At 50.9% G+C, this 16,891-nt stretch overlaps 1 protein-coding gene across 5 annotated transcripts in view; it reads right to left on the reverse strand.

The window, feature by feature from the left end:
• Positions 1-2,034: 2,034 nt before the first annotated feature.
• UHRF1 (ubiquitin like with PHD and ring finger domains 1) overlaps positions 2,035-16,891 on the reverse strand; it is a 49,236-nt gene continuing 34,379 nt past the window's right edge. For all 5 annotated transcript variants that reach the window (XM_077121069.1, XM_077121065.1, XM_077121066.1 and 2 more), the window contains exons 6-17: positions 14,298-14,398; positions 14,012-14,198; positions 12,501-12,624; positions 12,299-12,406; positions 11,014-11,118; positions 10,644-10,750; positions 9,010-9,172; positions 8,653-8,790; positions 6,900-7,035; positions 6,662-6,819; positions 4,778-4,876; positions 2,035-2,522 (exon numbers count right to left, since the gene is read on the reverse strand). In XM_077121069.1, coding sequence (XP_076977184.1) covers positions 2,376-2,522; positions 4,778-4,876; positions 6,662-6,819; positions 6,900-7,035; positions 8,653-8,790; positions 9,010-9,172; positions 10,644-10,750; positions 11,014-11,118; positions 12,299-12,406; positions 12,501-12,624; positions 14,012-14,198; positions 14,298-14,398 — 1,573 coding nt within the window. In that variant the 3' untranslated portion in view covers positions 2,035-2,375. The remainder of the gene's footprint in view (positions 2,523-4,777; positions 4,877-6,661; positions 6,820-6,899; positions 7,036-8,652; positions 8,791-9,009; positions 9,173-10,643; positions 10,751-11,013; positions 11,119-12,298; positions 12,407-12,500; positions 12,625-14,011; positions 14,199-14,297; positions 14,399-16,891) is intronic.

The following is a 16,891-nucleotide window of genomic DNA, read 5'->3' on the forward strand; positions in this document are numbered from 1 at the left end:
GGAAAACTAGTGCCCATCTCAGATGAGACTTAAGGGCACCAATTCCCTGGCCCAGTGCTGGAAGGCACAAGAGCCCCACCACCACCACTCTGACAGGGGGAACCCCTCTCTGAGTTCAGAGTTTTTTGCATTCCGATGTCTCTCAGCACCCAGTTAAAGGCAGTGGGAGGGAAAGCCTGGATTGCAAGGAAGAGTAGAATGGCGGGGTGGACAACCCTGCCTCGGTCCTGCATACCCCCCAGACTCTGACAGGTCACAGGCCTGTCTGTGGTTTTATTCTCACTCGGTCCCATTTCAGAAAGGCAGAGGCTTTTGCTTTCTCTAAGGCCTTGACAGTGTTTATTATGTGGCCAGGTTTGAAACCTGCTCTAACACAGCAGCTCCTAGCTACATGCCGCTCCTTACATTTAATTTGAAATTTTGAGTTCCTTACTTGCGCTTGCCATCTCTCAGGGGCTCAGCAGCCTCGGGTGACCATTTGGTGGTGACCATATGGGCAACAGAGAGGACATTTCCGTCATTTCTGAAAGTTCTACTGGGCAGGGGCCAGCAAACTTCGTAAAGGTCTAGAGTGAATATGTTCAGTTTTGTGAGTCAGATGGTTTCTGTTGCACTATTCCGTTTCTTGGTTGCATTGTGAAAACAGTCGTGGACAATCTGTAAACAAATGGGCGTGGCAGTGTTCCAATAAAACTTTATTTGGCAAAAAAAACAGGCTGTGGACCAGATTTGACTCTGAAAGCTACAGTTTGCCTCAAACCGTAAAGGAAAAAGCACCAGGGAAGGGCCAGACCTCCTGAGCTGGCAGTAAGAAGGCCATTTTTATCTCTGAGGTTTCAGTTTGCTCATCTGTAAAGTGGGAGAGATGCTATCTGTCTAGCTTGCCTCCCGGGGTTTTGTGAGTGAAGTAAGTTCAGAAGTTCACAGTTAACTACAAAGCAATCAATTTACAAGGAAGACAAGACACAGTCAAATGCATCTATAAAAGATTTATTCTGAGAATCTAAACTCTGGATAAAACCTGAACATTTTTTTTTAAAAGCCTACACGAGATTTTGCTGTAGTTTTCCCCCTAATACATTAACAACCTAATAAGGACCACAAAAATAAAAAAAAAACACAAAAACCTTTAAACAACATTGCTCCAGTTTGTCTGCAGTTGTGTGACTTAAAATATCCCTGTTCTGTTGAGGTATAAGCTGCAAACTTTGGTAAAATGAGAAAAATTAACAAACCATTCCAAACATTACCAAACACAGACACACACATACACACACACACACAAATACACCCTAAGTTATATTTTTCTCGGTACATATACAGTAACTACAAAAAAATTTCATGTAGAAAAAGTGTTTATTCAAAAAAAAGAAAAACCCCTCTTGGTAGTTTCCAATTGCTGCTGTGTTGGAGATTCCATTTCGAAGATCGGTGAGGTTCAAAGCATCCCCCAAACGCCCGCCCAGCACTACGAAGAACAGGTCGGTCAGTTCTAGAATCTGGTTGGCAGTTTCAAACTTTTCAGTGCTAAAAAAAAAAAAAAGAAAAGGAGCCCTATCTTTGAAAAAACAACAACAACAACAAAAGAACCAAAGGCACTTGAATATGGCTTTGTGTGCTCCAGAAGAGACAGCATCTAAGCCCCGGGCAGAGACCAGGCCAGCTGAGGTAGTCTGTGTAGGGCCCCAGCTCTGCGGACAAAGGCACAGGACTTTTCACCTGGATGTTAAAAATGTGAACGCAAATTGACGGGGGCTGGCTTTTAGATGTGTGTCCACATTGGGCTGAGTGAGGGTGTTTTCGCCTCTTTTCCTTTCTATGGCAGTCACGGCTGCTTCTTGGGGAACGGGTGGTCCACACCCGGATCTGCTGTGAGGAACCGTCCTGCTGGATTTGGGACGAGAGAGTGCTGTCCGGAAGATGCGCTTGCTTCAACCTTCGGGGCCAAACCCGTGGGCCTTTCAGAGATTGTTCTAGAAGGCCGAACCACCGCCGCCCTGCTCGGTGGCAGGAATTTCTGAGGATTTGACCTGGGTCAGGAGCGTTAAGCAGCCTTCACGGAGAGAAGCTTGTAATTCCATTTTTTTTTTTTTAACTTTTTTGCTGAGCAGGCTTTATATTTAAAACACATGCACACACACACGCACTCACACATGCACACACAACACTGAGAAGTCCAACTTCTTTTTTTTTAAGCTGTAACACATAAATTCCTGAAAATTTATAGATTAAAAAAAAAAAGGAAGACAAGCCTTTTTAGGGAGTGGCGGCAACTACATGTTTAAGTTAAGCCCATTAAAGACAAAAATAAGGGCCCAAACCCAGTCGGACGCATCGGGGTTTTAGCAGGACGCGTGGCGAGAAGTGCTTGGGGATCACCGGCCATTGCCGTAGCCAGGGAAGAGCTGATTGAGAATGGTCTGCAGGGGCTGGTTCACCTGCATGGCGTAGTTCCTGCTGAGGTCATAGCGGCAGGCCGGGCAACTGAACACCTGGGCCCGGAAGGATCTGTCCAGGCAATCCTGCCAGAAAAAGTAGGCAAGTGAGGGGCTTGTCTGTGCCAGCGGGGGTCCCTCATGCCCCCCCCCATCTACCATGGGTCTGCTGGTGGTTACCCAGATGTCTCACAGGCCCACAGGCCCCTCCTAGCATCCACTCTCAATTCAGGCCACTTATTGCCACTCACTCCCAGATGGGCCACCCCAGGGTCCCTCAAGAGGCTCCCCCACTCATCCCAGTTTCCCCTGCACCTCAACTAAAGTCACCTCCCTCGAGGGGCCTCCCCAGACTGGCTGGGAGTAGCAATGCAGCCCCACCCAGCCGGTCCAATGGCCTCACCGGGTTTGTTTTCTCCGTAGCAGCTCAGGCCCTCTGGAATGTCTTGTATGCCAATATGTGTGTGGGGAATAGGTCAGATGTCCCCAGGGCTGTGTCCTGTTCACCCTCCCAAGGCCAAGCATCCTGCCTGCTGCTCAGCAGATGCTCAATAAACGTGGTGATGGGGAAAAGGAGGAAAGGAGGGAAGAAAAGGACCAGGCCTGACCCCAAGTTACAACTCTAGGTCCAAACTCCTCTGAAGACACCTGGGGAAGGAGAGCTGGTCAGGGAATGGGGGAAGGCAGAAATGCAAGGCCAACTTCCCCATCAGAGAGACAGGAAGGTCACATCCCCTGATGGCCACTCAAAACGCACTTCCACAGGTATGCACACACCTGGCCCAGGTAACCAGGGGGAGAGAAGGAACGTCCCACAATGGAAAGGGCTGCTGACACCAAAGCCCACTGGGTAGCTCATGAAGGCTATGGCTTTTGTTCTTTTTAAAAAAAGACTCCTGCATTATTTTCAGACATGAAGGCTAATAGTCTTGAGTCCAGAAAAACAGAGTTCTTTCTGCCTGACACTGCTGAGTTTCTGGACCAGCAGTGTGGAACACCCACACTGGTCTTCCCAAAGCCCCTCCCAAGTGGTTGCCAGGACAGACACATGGACCCCTGAGCACCCCAGCAGCACCCCCACTCCGAGGGCCCCCCTAAGAAGCAAAGAGACAGACTGTCCCCAGATGCTGGGCTCCGAAATGCCAAGGAAGCTTCCTGTTGACGGGTGCTTTGTAGGCAGCCCTGGCCTGAAAGCCCACCCAAAACAGCCCCTGCCCAACCATCAGGCTGACCCACTCGGTACCCACTTCACACAACAGCAGGCCCCTGCCCTGGATTCAATCTTGGCAACAAAACTACCCAGAGGAGGTAGGGCAAAGTTTGGCCATGCCCCCAAAGCCGCCCCCTCGGCCTCTCTCCAGGACTCTGCTCGGGGGTGGGAAAGGGCAGGGCCTGCCCCTGATGGTCCAATCTCATATCCTCAGGCTCCCTTCCCTGGTCTGAAAGCAGATCTGGGGTTGAGGCAGAAGGCAAAGCCAGCACCAGATCAGAGGCCAGAGAGAGCAGGAGATGGGGGACGAAGGTCCTAACACCTGTCGACCTCACTGGTCAAAACTTTCTACTGACCAGCTCTGACCCAAAGACACCACACTGAAACCAGCTCTCCCTCTCCCCATCTGGGTGACTGTCCCCAGGGGATACTCAGCAGTGTCCAGGGACACTTTGGGGTGGGGCTGTCTCTGGCACCAAATGGGTAGAGAGCCCAGAGAGGCTGCTCAACACCTCCCAGGGCCCAGGACAATCCCCACAACGAAGAAGCATCCAGCCCCAAGTAGCAGCAGAGCCAAGGTGGAACAAACCTGTCCTGGCTCAGAGTCAGCCCCTTCTAATCTCCTTTTCAAAAACCACCCCATCTGGTCATATGGATTTCCTCCCAAGACCCTGACCACTGGCCTGACTCTGAAGTTTCCCACTTGGTCAGCCTCCCGAGCACCCATGTCCACAGTGGGTTCCAGCCAGTCAGAATGGCCTACCCCTCACTCCAAGCTTCTACATATGCCACCTTGGGATGCAGCCCCACCCTCTCTAGAGCTCTCTGCAGACATCAGATTAATGCCACTTACTCCAGGAAGCCCTCCTTCCCAACTCTTTAGGTGACAGCAAGACCTGCCTCCCCATCCCAACCCACATCACTAGATGTCCCTCATCTTCCCTGCAGAGTGCAGGCTAGGAGAGAACATTTTGGGGACAGGGAGGGAGGGAGGTATTCAGGCAGTGAACTATTAGAAGACCAGCCAGAAGGCCAATGAGACTAGACAGCACAGGATGAGACGCTGGTGGAAGGAGTGCAGGCACGGGGCCCGGCCCTCGTCTCAGGCCCACGTTGGGGTCCTGACTCTCACCTTGCACACGTTGTGCTGACACACAGTGGTGACGGGCCTGAACACCACCTCCTGGCAGCAAATGCACTGGAACATCTCTTCCACGGCACTCAGGAATCGCTGAAACACGAGGGAGCTCCGTGAAACCAGGCCAGTCCCTGCAGGCCACAGTTGCTCATGGCCCTGAGTGGAGGCCTTCCCCCCGTACCCCCTCCCCGAGGTGGGAGCTGTCACATTCTGCAATGGGGAAATGGGGGCCTGGGAGAGACAAGTCTTGCTCAAGTCCCAGTGTGAGGAAGGGGCCGCACAGGACCCGGTGGGACCAAGCTGTCTGCAGCAAGAGGACCCCAGGCTTCAGAGTCCTGATGCAGTTATTTTTAAGACAGGCTCTCTAGGTGCAGCTCTCAATTCACTCAATACAGAGATAAGCTAAAAGTACCATTGGGGGGCTGGGGCCCAGCAGAGATTAAAACCTAAAAACCTCTGTCCTGTGGCAGCCTGAAGTTAAGGGAGGGAAGAAGGAAGACAAACAAGTAAAAACAGACATATCACAGCTGGGAGTAAGTTCTGGAGGCCACAAAGGAGGGAGGCACGAAAGGTAGGCAGGGGCTGCTGGAATGCAGCAGGCTGGGGAGAGCCCCCCGCCAAAGACGGCTCCCCAAGATGTCCAGGTCCCTATCCTGGGACCTGTGAATGTTCCCACACATGGCAAAAGGGACTTGACAAAGATGGGACTAAGTGACGGACCCTGAGAAAGGGAGACTGCCCCAGATTATCGGGGATGGAAAGGGACCCAGTGTCATCCCCAGGACTTCCAAGAGGGGCAGAGGGGACCTGACCACACTAGCACAGGCCCTGGGACCACGGAGGCGAGATGAATGCCATGTGGCCACGAGCCCAAGACCCTGGGCAGCACCTGGAAGCTGGAGACAGCAAGGACCAGACTCTGCGTGAGAGCATCCAGGAACGAACCCTGTGCTGATTTTAGCCCCAAGACTCATTTTTGACTCCTGATTTCCAGAACTGTGGGATAATAAGTATGTACTATTTTCAGCTATTAAGTTTGGTCCTTTGTTAACATGAGAACAGAAACTCCTACAGGAGGCAAACAACTGATCCAGAAGGACTATAGGGAGAGGGATTCCAGGCAGAGGGGACAGCAAAAGGCAAGGGACACGATGGAGTGACCAGGAACAAGTGTCCAGTAGGAGCAGATGCCAGAGGAACAAGGAAGATGGACAGCACAGGGCCAGGGGACTACAGAGAGGGTTCGGAAGATGCAGGGAGTGAAGGGATAGGAGGGAGCACAGAGAGGGTTCAGGGGCTGCAGGGAGTGACCGGGGGCCAGAGAGAGGTTCAGGGGCCACAGAGAGGGTTCGAGGGCTACAGGGAGTGATCAGGGGGACCACAGAGAGGGTTTGGGGGCCACAGGGAACAATCAGGAGAGCACAGAGAAGGTTTAGGGACCAGAGGGAGTGACTGGGAGTGGCAGAGAGGGCTCAGGGGCCACCAGGGAGCGATATGGAGGGCACAGAGAGGGTTTGGGGGCTGCAGGGAGCCATCGGGGTGATATGGAGTGACCAGGGGCCACAGGGAAGTTTCATGGGGGCTGTAGGGAGGGTTCAAGGGCCACAGGAGGGTTTCAGGGCCACAGAGAAGGTCTAGGGGCCTCAGGGAGAGTTCAGCAGCTATAGGAAGAGTTCAAGGGCTGTAATGAGGACCAACAGGCTGTAGGGAGGGACTGGGTTTCAGGCTGAGCAGCCACAGGGAGCTGAGCAAAGTCTGCACCAAGAATAGCCCAAGAGGAAGCAGCTACCAGAGGCTGGCAAGTCCCCTACTTGCAGTGACCCAACAGGCAAGGGGCAAGAAGGTCAAGGACGTGACGCACAGCTGCCCCCTGCTCACCGGCCCGTCCTTGAGCGACTTGAGGATCTCACTCCACAGCCTGGCATTGCTACTGTCCTCCCGGATGAGGCTGTGCTGCTGCGCAGTGAGGCTGTAGGGCTCCACCTTCGTTTTCTTGGGGGTCCCACGCACAGACCCAGTGCTGGTCTCGCCATCCCCTGGGACAGAGCAGACCGGGTGTGAGCACTCGCACCACTCGAGTCTGGCTGCAGACAGCGGTGCCCGCGCAGACGCCCACCTGCCGACTTTCTCTTCTTCTTGCCCTTGCCCTTCCTGGGAGACGTGAAGCCCCCCTCCTCCTCCTCGTCCTCCTTCTTGCTGTTCTCCTTCTCCTTCTCCTTGTTGGCCAGGGCTTCCAAATAGCCTTCCGGATACTATCAGTAGAAGAAATGGCTGTGAGAGGCAGGTGGGGGACACCCCGCCAGGATCCCAGGATTGCCCCCCGCCTGCCACCTATCCCCAGCCCCAGGTCTGGGTTTCCAAGCCCACCTGCCCTGCTCACTCACTCCCACCCTCAATCCTCACCTCAATCCCACACCGCCCCAGCTCCTACCCCACAGGCTTAGAGCCCTCCCACCCACCTGAGGCCCCTGAGACCCAGCTGCCCGCTCCAAGCTCAGCCACTAAGAGGTCTCGGCTTACTTAACTGCGGAGCCGCAGGCAGTAGCTGAGCCTGGGTAATGACAATTACCATTAATACTGAGGGCCCTAACAGCATCGAGCTGGTAGGATGGAGGTTACTGAGTATTGCAATGACATAAGACACAGAGTGTTAAGCTTCATATCCAGCAATTGAAATATTCTTATTCTTTTTATTATTCAGATCAGGGGTCGGCAAACTTTCTCTGGAGAAGGCCGAAGAGTAAATATTTTCAGCTTTATGGGTCATTTGCTTTCTGTCACGGTGACCTGACTCTGCTGGTTGTAGCAAAAGCAGTCCCAGACAGTATGGCAATGAATGGGCGCGGTCTTGTGCCAATAAAACTTTATTTATAAACAGGCAGTAAGCTGTGGTGGCCTGCGGATTTGAATTTGCCGACCCCTGATTTCAATGATTCTTGGGCTCCCAGACGTCCTAGGCAGCATTATTTGATTATTGCCCCACTTCCAAGACACCGACAATCAGATTAGACAGTCCAATGTTCCGTCAAAGAATCTCCAACCTTCTTTAGAAATGTTAAGTTTCAATGAAAACTTAAGTCATAATTAACAACCCTATCCCCACCAAAAGTTGCCGCTCCCCTATCATTCTTTTTCCTCCCATCTCCTCGGCTTCTGAAATTCCCTGTTGCACAGACATTATATTCAAAAGGCAGCCCTGTGTGACCCCCCCAGGGGGTAGGCACCATCGAATTCTCAACAGTAATTAAGATTCCTTAAATAGTCCCACACTCATTCATTTGCTGCAAAGCAACTTGTGTAATGAACAGAAAACACCATAATTATAGTGAAAAAAGAGCTGCACTCCTTGCTGGATAAACCCATGGAAGATTCCATTGCTTTCAAGATGTGGTTCAGGGCAGGGGGTTGTCCCCCCTCACCTTTGCCCCTGCTCCTGCCCACATTCTATCAGTTTCCCTGGTTTGTTTCTGCTTTTTTGGTGGCTATAGGAGGTGATGGTCCAAGAGGGAAGAAGACAAGCAAGAGCCAAGACAAGACTTCAAATCAATTTGAAGCGAACTCCTCTACCAATCAACAGGATAAGTACCTCTGGCTCCCGAGGTTAAGATGATGACATGCAAGAAAGTAAAGCTCATCAGTTCCTTTCCACAGCCCACTGGCGACAGCCCTTAAATCAAGGTGCCACCACTCCAGAGCCTCCACCTCACTCAGGGTCACACAGACCCCAAGGGGGCAGCCACGTGGGCCCCAGCCCTGGGGCCCGCTCCTGGTATGATCCAGTAACCGTCAAGGAGGAGGACGCTCACAGCAGCACAGCCTGGAACGTTGTGCCCGCGGGTGGCTCGGGAGGGTCCCACCTGGACACACACCTGCATGGTCAGCCCGAGCCTCTTGATGCGGTCCTTCCCTTCCTTTGTCCAAGGCCCCGGCTCCTCGTCGTCTCTGCGCAGGAGGTAGCGCCACACCAGGAAGCCGGACTTGCCTTTCTCCGGCCAGTACCGCACCACCTGCGGGGGCGGGAGGGGTCACTGCGGCCCCGCATGGCGAGGGGTCCCGGGCGGAGGGGGTTGGCGGGAGGGGCCAGTAAGGCCCCGTGGGGCGGAGGGTCCCGGGCAGAGGGGACGGGATGGCCCCCTGGGGGGGGGGCTGGCTGGAGGAGTCAGTGAGGCCCCTCCCGGCGGAGAGGACGGGACGGCCCTGGGGGGCCGGTGTGCGGCTCGGCTCACCTTGTAGATGCCGTCATAGCGGTTGCCCTCGGCGGGCGCGTACTTGCTATGCTTGCCGCCCTTGACGTTGCGGACCACACGCACCGGCTTCCCCGCCCGCCAGTCCTTGGCCTCGGCCCCGTCGCGGTCGTTGATGGGGGCGCTGCAGTTCAAAGCCAAGGCCCTGCGGGGACAGCGGGGCCGGGTGAGGGCTGCGCTGCCCGGGATACACACACCTGCGGGTCTATCCCCCTAAGGGCCTCCCCGAGGGACACGCAGGCCACGCAGCTGTTCTCAGCGCGAGCGCACGTGTTTCCTGTTTTGTTTTGTTTTAACTGGAATTTCGGTTTTGGGTCCAGATTTTATCACTTCATGTTTTATTATGAGAATTCATTTCCCCACATCATTAAATATCTCCTGAAAATGTGATTTTTTTTTGGTTTGACCGTTTTTATTCAATACAGCATGCATATTTCATGTAAGTCTGAGACTCCTTCAGTAGAATCTAACTTCTTTACATGCAGATCGCATGGGTGCTCAAGGTTAGAAACTTAACATGAAAATGTGATTTTTCAAGAGCCATGGAAATGCAAATATTCCATTCCAGCCTCGTGCAATGGTTTACCCTTTTCTATTCTGGAGGTTTCATCACCAACAGTTTGCTCCTTAGGTATTGGAATGACAAACAGGACTGCATGTACAATGCTCACCTCCCCATCATGTGCAAAACAGGTTTTTCAAAGTGGAATTATAGGCTCAAGGCTAAGTACATTTTTAAGACACTTTCCATATAAGGTCAAAGACCTTTCCAGAAGGTGGTTCCAAGCGCTACATCTATCAGTGGTGGAATATCGGTCTCTTTCCTGGCATTTCTCAGCATTTTAAATTTTTTTGTAAAGGAAATAAATGGTATCTCACTAGTACTTAAAATTAATATTTCTTTAAATAGCAAAATTGAACAATTCATGGTGGTTAGCTGTTTGTACTTCTTTTGTGAGTTATTTCCATGCCCTTTGTTGTTTTATTCCCTATTGGAGAGTTTCTTACTGATCATGTGACCATCCCAGCTGAAGTTTGTTACGAACTTTTTCGCCAAATAGTCATCTGCCTTTTAATTTTATTTACAAGATTAACTGATATAATTTAAAGTATCTGGGTCTCCATAGCCCTGTCTTTCCCTTGGTGCTTTATAATGCTTTTTATGGTTAAAAAGTCTTTCCACACCCTGCAGTCTGAAAATTTTTGCCAGCTAACTTAAATCCAGGGATCAGCAAACTCCAGCCCACCACCTATTTTTACAAACAAAGTTTTATTGGCAAACAGCCTCATCCATCCATTTATACATGGTCCCCGGCTGCTTCTGCGAATAAAGGGCAGAAGTGAGTTGTTCAATGGAAACCATACAGCCTAGAAAGTCACAAGTATTTACTATCTGATCCTTTACAGAAAAAATTGGCTTTAATCATCTGAAGTACTCACACACAAGTCTTTAGCCAGGAGAGAAAGGAAGAACCAAATGTCCAGCATTGCTATGTTCCACCATGCCGTCTAAGGGTTGAACTACCTGGAGGAGGCATCATAGAGGGAACCCACCACCTCCACGGCACACGGCAGAAGCCCCCTGTGAGGAAACGAGAACACCGTTTCCCACAAACCTGTTGGTATTGGTGAGTTTCTGATCACAAGACTGTTCAGCAGTTCGCTTGTTGCCAGAAAGATCCCGACCACCACTGCCTGTATATGTGAAAAAGTTCCCGTGGTCCTGAAACAGGTAAAAAGAGATGGACGATCACTTTAAGCAGGTGGGGTTTTTACCTGTGAGTGTCCACTGAAGACAGGCTCACAGACACACAGGCAGACAGACATTCGCACAGACATACACAGACAGAGACACAAACACGGACAGACACACAGAGACATCGACACACACTACAGGAACATGGACACAGAAACACATAAACAGACAGAAACACAGCGACACACACAGAGACAGGAGAGACACAGAAAGGGCCCCCTGCCACTGACCACGTCGTCCTCGTAGCCCCCGGCTAGGACCAGGGAGTAGGCCCCATCGTTGCTCCGGCCATGGATGCCAGCCACGTGAGGCCGGTGCACTCCAGATTCGCTGACCTGCAAAATGCCCCCGGGGGTTAAGTGACGCCTTCTGGAAAAAACTGTCAGAGAAAAGCAACCTCTCCCCATTCCCAAGCCAGCAGTGTTTGAAATAAATGCACGGTCCTCACATGCCACCACACCACACCTGTCATGAGAGCTCTCCCCAAAGTGGAAAGTGTCTGAGCAACCCCCCGAGGGGGCCCCACCTTGGGCCCCAGGGTGACCTGACCGCTCAAGCTGGGGCCCTTTCTGTCTGGAAAACAGGCCACCAACAGCCTTGTGGGATTCATTTAAAGTAAGACGATGAGTTGTAAGTATTAAGTGTTCAAGGAGTATGATGGATACAACTTACAAATGATTAGAAAATCGATAAACAGATGGAAAGGTAGACACAGACAGACAGAAAGAAGGATGTGACAAAATGTTAAAATTTGGAGGATCTGAGCCCTGGGTGCAGGATGAGAATGTTCAAGTTCTCTGTATGGGTTCTGTATTATTTCTGCAACTGTCTTCTAAGTCTGAAATGAACTCAAAATGAATATGCTGGAAAATAATAATAAAGTGAGATGATGATAGAAGCCGCCATTCCCTGGGCAGATCCAGGTTCTGTCTGCCACTCACTCCACAATAAAGATTTGAGTGCCCTGGTCGGCAGGAACAGGGCCTGGGCGGGTTGCTGAGAACAAGACACAGTAGGCCCCAGGGCTCTGGCACTTTTAATGTGGACGCTGTCTCATTGCCCTGGCTCAGAGGGTCTTACCCCGGGGCAATTCTGTCCCCTAGGGGACAATGGGTAACGTCTGGAGACATCTGTGGCTGTCACGACTTTGGGGCGTTTCTGGCATTGGGTGGGGGTAGCCCAGGGAGGCTGTTCAACATCCCCCAGTACCCAAGACAGCCCCACCCCCACCCTGAGGAGACTCTGGACTAGAAGGTGGACAGTGTCGAGGGGCCAGACCCACCTTGGCATAAGTCCCCAGCACCAGGAGCTCAAAAGGCAGGGCTATTCCCACCACAGCCTGTGACCATGTCAGCCCAAGGCCCCTCTCTGCTGGAACGGGAACTCCTGGGTATCCTCCCCCCAGCCTCCAAGGAGTCAGGCACTTAACCCTACTCAGAGCCGGTCCCTGCCCTGCCAGAGCCACAGGGATGAGCCAGCCCCAGGCCTGCCCCAGGATGGTGGACACCACAGTACCTGCACTCGGAACCGCCACATGGTGCCCACAGGGATGCCTGGGATAGGTCCGTAGTGATTGGACGGCACAATGGTGCACTCCTTGGTACGCCCCACGCACGCCATGCCCTGTCCATTCCAGAAACAGAGACGCCAACACCGGCATGAGCAGGAGAGGAGCAGGAGGAGAGTACACGGACGCGGGCACCGGCGGCCTGCTCACCTTGCCCCAGTCGCGCTGTGAGGACGACGTGGCCGAGGCCATCTTGGCTTTCTTCTTACTCTCCTTCAGCTTCTCTCCGGCCAGCACCACCTCGCTGGCATCATTCCGACACTCGGGACAGTACCTGAGAGCCCTGGAAGGTTAGCCCCTGGGGGAACACGTGCCTGCAGCCTTCCGCGGCCTCCCAGCCCTGCACCATCTCCCTCTGCCTCACCCCAAAATGGGCCACTAGCCACCTGCAGCTCCTTATAACCAAATTTAGATTTGTTAAAATAAGAAACTCAGCTCCTGGGACTCAGCATCAAGGGATTGAGAAAACCTTCTCGACCAAAAGGGGGAAGAGCAAAATGAGACAAAATAAAGTGTCAGTGGCTGAGAGATTCCAGAGTTGAGAGGTTATACTGGAGATTATTCTTACGCACTAAACAGATATCTCCTTTTTAGTTAAGGTGTAATGGAGAGGCTAGAGGGACCTGCCTAAAAATGTAGAGCTGTGTTCCAGTAGCCATGTTTCTTGATGATGACTGAATAATATAGCTTTCACAACATGACTGTGTCATTGTGAAAATCTTGTGTCTGATGCTTCTTTTATCTACCTTATTATCGCCAGACAAGTAAAACATATGGAATAAAATTTAAAAAATAGGGGGAACAAATGTTAAAATAAATTTAGTAGACAGAAATGCTAGTGGTCAATGAAGGGGAGGGGGAAAGGGTATGGTATGTGTGAATTTTTTTCTTTTTTCCTTATATTTCTTTTCCTGAATTGACAAAAATGTTCTAAGAAATTATGATGATGAATATACATCTATGTGATGATATTGTGAGTTACTGATTATATATCAAGAACGGAATGATCATTTGGTAAGAATGTTTGTGTTTGTATGTGGTTATGTTTAATGAATAAGTAAATAAATGAAAAAAAAAAAAGATTGGGGGGTAAAAAACCAGCTCCTCGGTCAAGCTGGCCATATCTGAGTGTTTGGTGGCCACATGCAGCAGGTGGGGACCAGGTCAGAGAAGATCTAGAACATTCTAGATAGTCCGGGGAAAGGCAGAATCTTGCCCCTTTCCTGCTTAGAATTCCAGGGCTCCTCCCAATGGTGAGCATCCGCCCAACCGCGACGTGGGAAAGGCAGGAGAAACCCAGTGAGTGCCTTCTCGCTGCTGGGGGCTCGCTTTCCCCATCTCCATGGTGGGGGCTGGGGTGCAGACATCACAGCCCCTAAGAGCTGCAGCCAGGAATGTCCACGTCAGCAAGCATTACACAAGCACCAAAGCTGTGGTGCAGAGCCCTGATCTCTGGGAGAAACTGAGAATCACACCCTCTGCCACCCACCCTCAGGAGATCTGACTGCCCTGCCTGCAGGTACCTGGAGCCCCAGGTCCTGTACAAGAAGAGTCCCAAGCCCCCTCTTTGATGACTGTCCCCTCAGGCCTCTAGGATCTGGCCCCAACACCATCCCCTCCTCCCTCCCCTCTTCCCCCAGGCAGGTGAGGTGTCCACTCACCACTCGTCCTCGTTGGGGATGCTGCTGAGAGGCGGGCAGAGGCAGTAAATGTGGAAGGCCATGTCACACTCGTCACACATGAGCTGCTTGTCAGGGTCCTGCTTGCCCCCGCACAGGTGGCAGGCGCAGAGCCTGCAGGCCTTGCTCTCGTCATCCCTGCAGTGCTTGCAGGATGGCCCGCTCTTCCCTACACACACAAGGTCAGGTCAGCGGGGGCCAGCCAGCTCCCAGCCACCACCACCCATGCCCTCCGTGGAAAAGACCAGCAGACTGGATCCACACTCACTTCTCAGTGGGTTTTCAACCACAGGGCTCCCTTCCCCCGGGCGTTCAATCTTGAAAACTTCGTCCACGAAGGTGATCCGACAATCATTGATGGAATCATCCCTGGGAGAGATGAGCCATTAGAATGTGCTGGCTGCTCCACGACATTAGCCAGAACAGCTGGCTGCTATTCTGTGGAGGCGTGCTGGCAGATCTTGCCACCTAACAAGCTTTTCACCAGCACTTACTCTAATGATATCAGAGAAGTGGCTATGTAGGGCCTCAGGTATAAAGCTTAACAACTCCTCTTGCTGATTAAAATCCTCTATGAGACAAAAGCAACACAAACCAGAATTTCACTATGCGGTGCATTTGCGAGAGTAAGTTTCAACCTTTAGTAGGGAAAGTCATATGCAATCAGATCCAACATGCCAAAACCATAACGGTGAAGTATGATCAATTGTACTATGTCAAAATATAAAAATTCCTATAAATTAAAATGCTCCCAACAATCAACCTGATATTCAGATCAGCACCATCCAACAGGAGACATGAGTCACACAATTATTTTAAATGTGCTGCTATGCACAGTAAAAAAAAATAAAAACAGGTGAAAGTAACTTAAATGCTTTACATAACTCTGTATACCCAAAATGTTATCGTGTCAGCACACGGCAAGTATTTAATAAAAACTAATGAGCTATTTTACATTCTTTTACCTTCAAAGTAGTCCTAGACATATTTATCTCCATTCAGACCAGCTGCATTTCAAGGAACCGATAGCCATAGATGACTCACAAACGAGACAGTGCAAATCTAGACCTATCCCCCAGTTTGTGGGAAGCCCAGGGGACAAAGGACCCAGGAAATGACCCAAGGAGACGCAAACAGCAGAACCTCTGGGACACAGGGCCAGGTGTCTTTGACAAATCAGTTGAAGGAAAAAGAAAAGGGGATGGAAGGATAAAAGAGCCTTAAAAGACAGACCAACCAATTGCAATCTATGGATCTGATCAAACAACTACTTTAAAAACAAAATAAAAAAAATAGAGATGATTGAATCACTGAACTACAACTGAACAGGAATTATTAGGAAATTAGTGTTAATTTTTAGGTGATGATAATGGCACTATAATTACATTATTAAAAATTACATTTTTAAAAGAGTCCCTCCTTTGGTAATAAAGTCTAAAATATTTAAAGAAAAACTGATTGCTGCCTGGGAGCTATTTTGATAGAATGCGGATGGAGAGTCAGGATGAAACTTGATGGGCCATGACTTCCTAAGGATGAAATTAAGCAGGGTCTTACAGGTTCAGCACACTCTTTTCTCTATTTTTGTGCGTTTGACTTTTCGCATGATCAAAAGTAAAAATAAGCTACAAAATAAAGTCTCCACCCCCTTCCCTCCAAGAAACTCCTAAACAAGGTTAAGAGACATGGAGAAAATATCTGCAACACGTTGCCTGGTGAAAAGCACTAACAATCAGAACATATTAGAAACCTCCTAAGATCAATAAGAAACAAGCAACCAACCTGCCAGAAAGGCAGGCAAAGGCACTTCACTGAGGAGGGGATACAAATAAATGGCCGAGGAGCAAGTGAATAGAAACCAAGTTTCTGATCATCAGGTAAATGCCCCTCCCTATGGATGGCAATTTAAAGGAACAAGGTAAGGAGCTAATGGAACAGGGCTGGGAGACGGGCCCTCCTCGTGCCCTACACAGGTCAATCAGCAGCAGCCCTCACAGGAGTACCTTGGGGTTCCCTGGTGAAATTTAAAAACCCCATCGTTGGACTCCATTTCTTGGAGTCTGCCTTGGAGAAATATGCATTCACATGCCCAGGAAGAAAGAGAGCTCTATAGATCTGCTTTCAGTATGGAAAACTGGGAAATAATCTAAGAGTCCACTGGCAGGGGATTAGGAAGTAGAGCAGGGTAGCCGCCAATTATGGAACACTTTGTGGCAGTAAAAATGAACAACGTAGAAGCAAAACTTCCCTAGACATACTGCATCAGAAGAAAGGCAAGTTCTTGACAACTGATGTTACTGACACCCACAAAAAAAAAAAAAAAGAAAAGAAACACTCTCTTAATTTATGTATGCGTTTATGCACATAAATGAGCAAACAAGCAGAGACAGACAAGCTAGTGCAAAGAGTGTAATGGGCGGAAACAAAGCCCAGAGCCCACATGAGTGCACGGCAGGGAGAAGACACAAGGAATTAAGCCAAGCCAGATTTCTTGAGCAGGCTACACGCACGCACACCGTCCCCAGCCTGCGACAGCCCCACACTCCGGGAACCTGAACACCATCACCCACCCCAACCACCCCCACCACCCCTCTCCAAGCGCCCCAGCTCCCCACACACGACCCCACCATGACCCATCCCCCACTCCGTCCCCCCCCCCCACCGCGTTTTCCGCATGCGCCTGCCCCAGCCCAACCCACCTCTTATGCGCAGGTGCAGTCTTGCCCCGCCTTTCCCGAGCTGCAAACCCGCACCCAGCACCTTGACTCCCACAACTGCCTTCCTGCCCCCTGCAGGCAGTCGCCTGCACATCCAGACTGTGGGCACCCACCTTCATGCTCAGACCACACCCTCCCTCATCCC

This window comes from Tamandua tetradactyla, chromosome 11 (assembly GCF_023851605.1).
Source record: "Tamandua tetradactyla isolate mTamTet1 chromosome 11, mTamTet1.pri, whole genome shotgun sequence".
In the NCBI taxonomy this organism is placed as follows: Eukaryota; Metazoa; Chordata; class Mammalia; order Pilosa; family Myrmecophagidae; genus Tamandua; species Tamandua tetradactyla.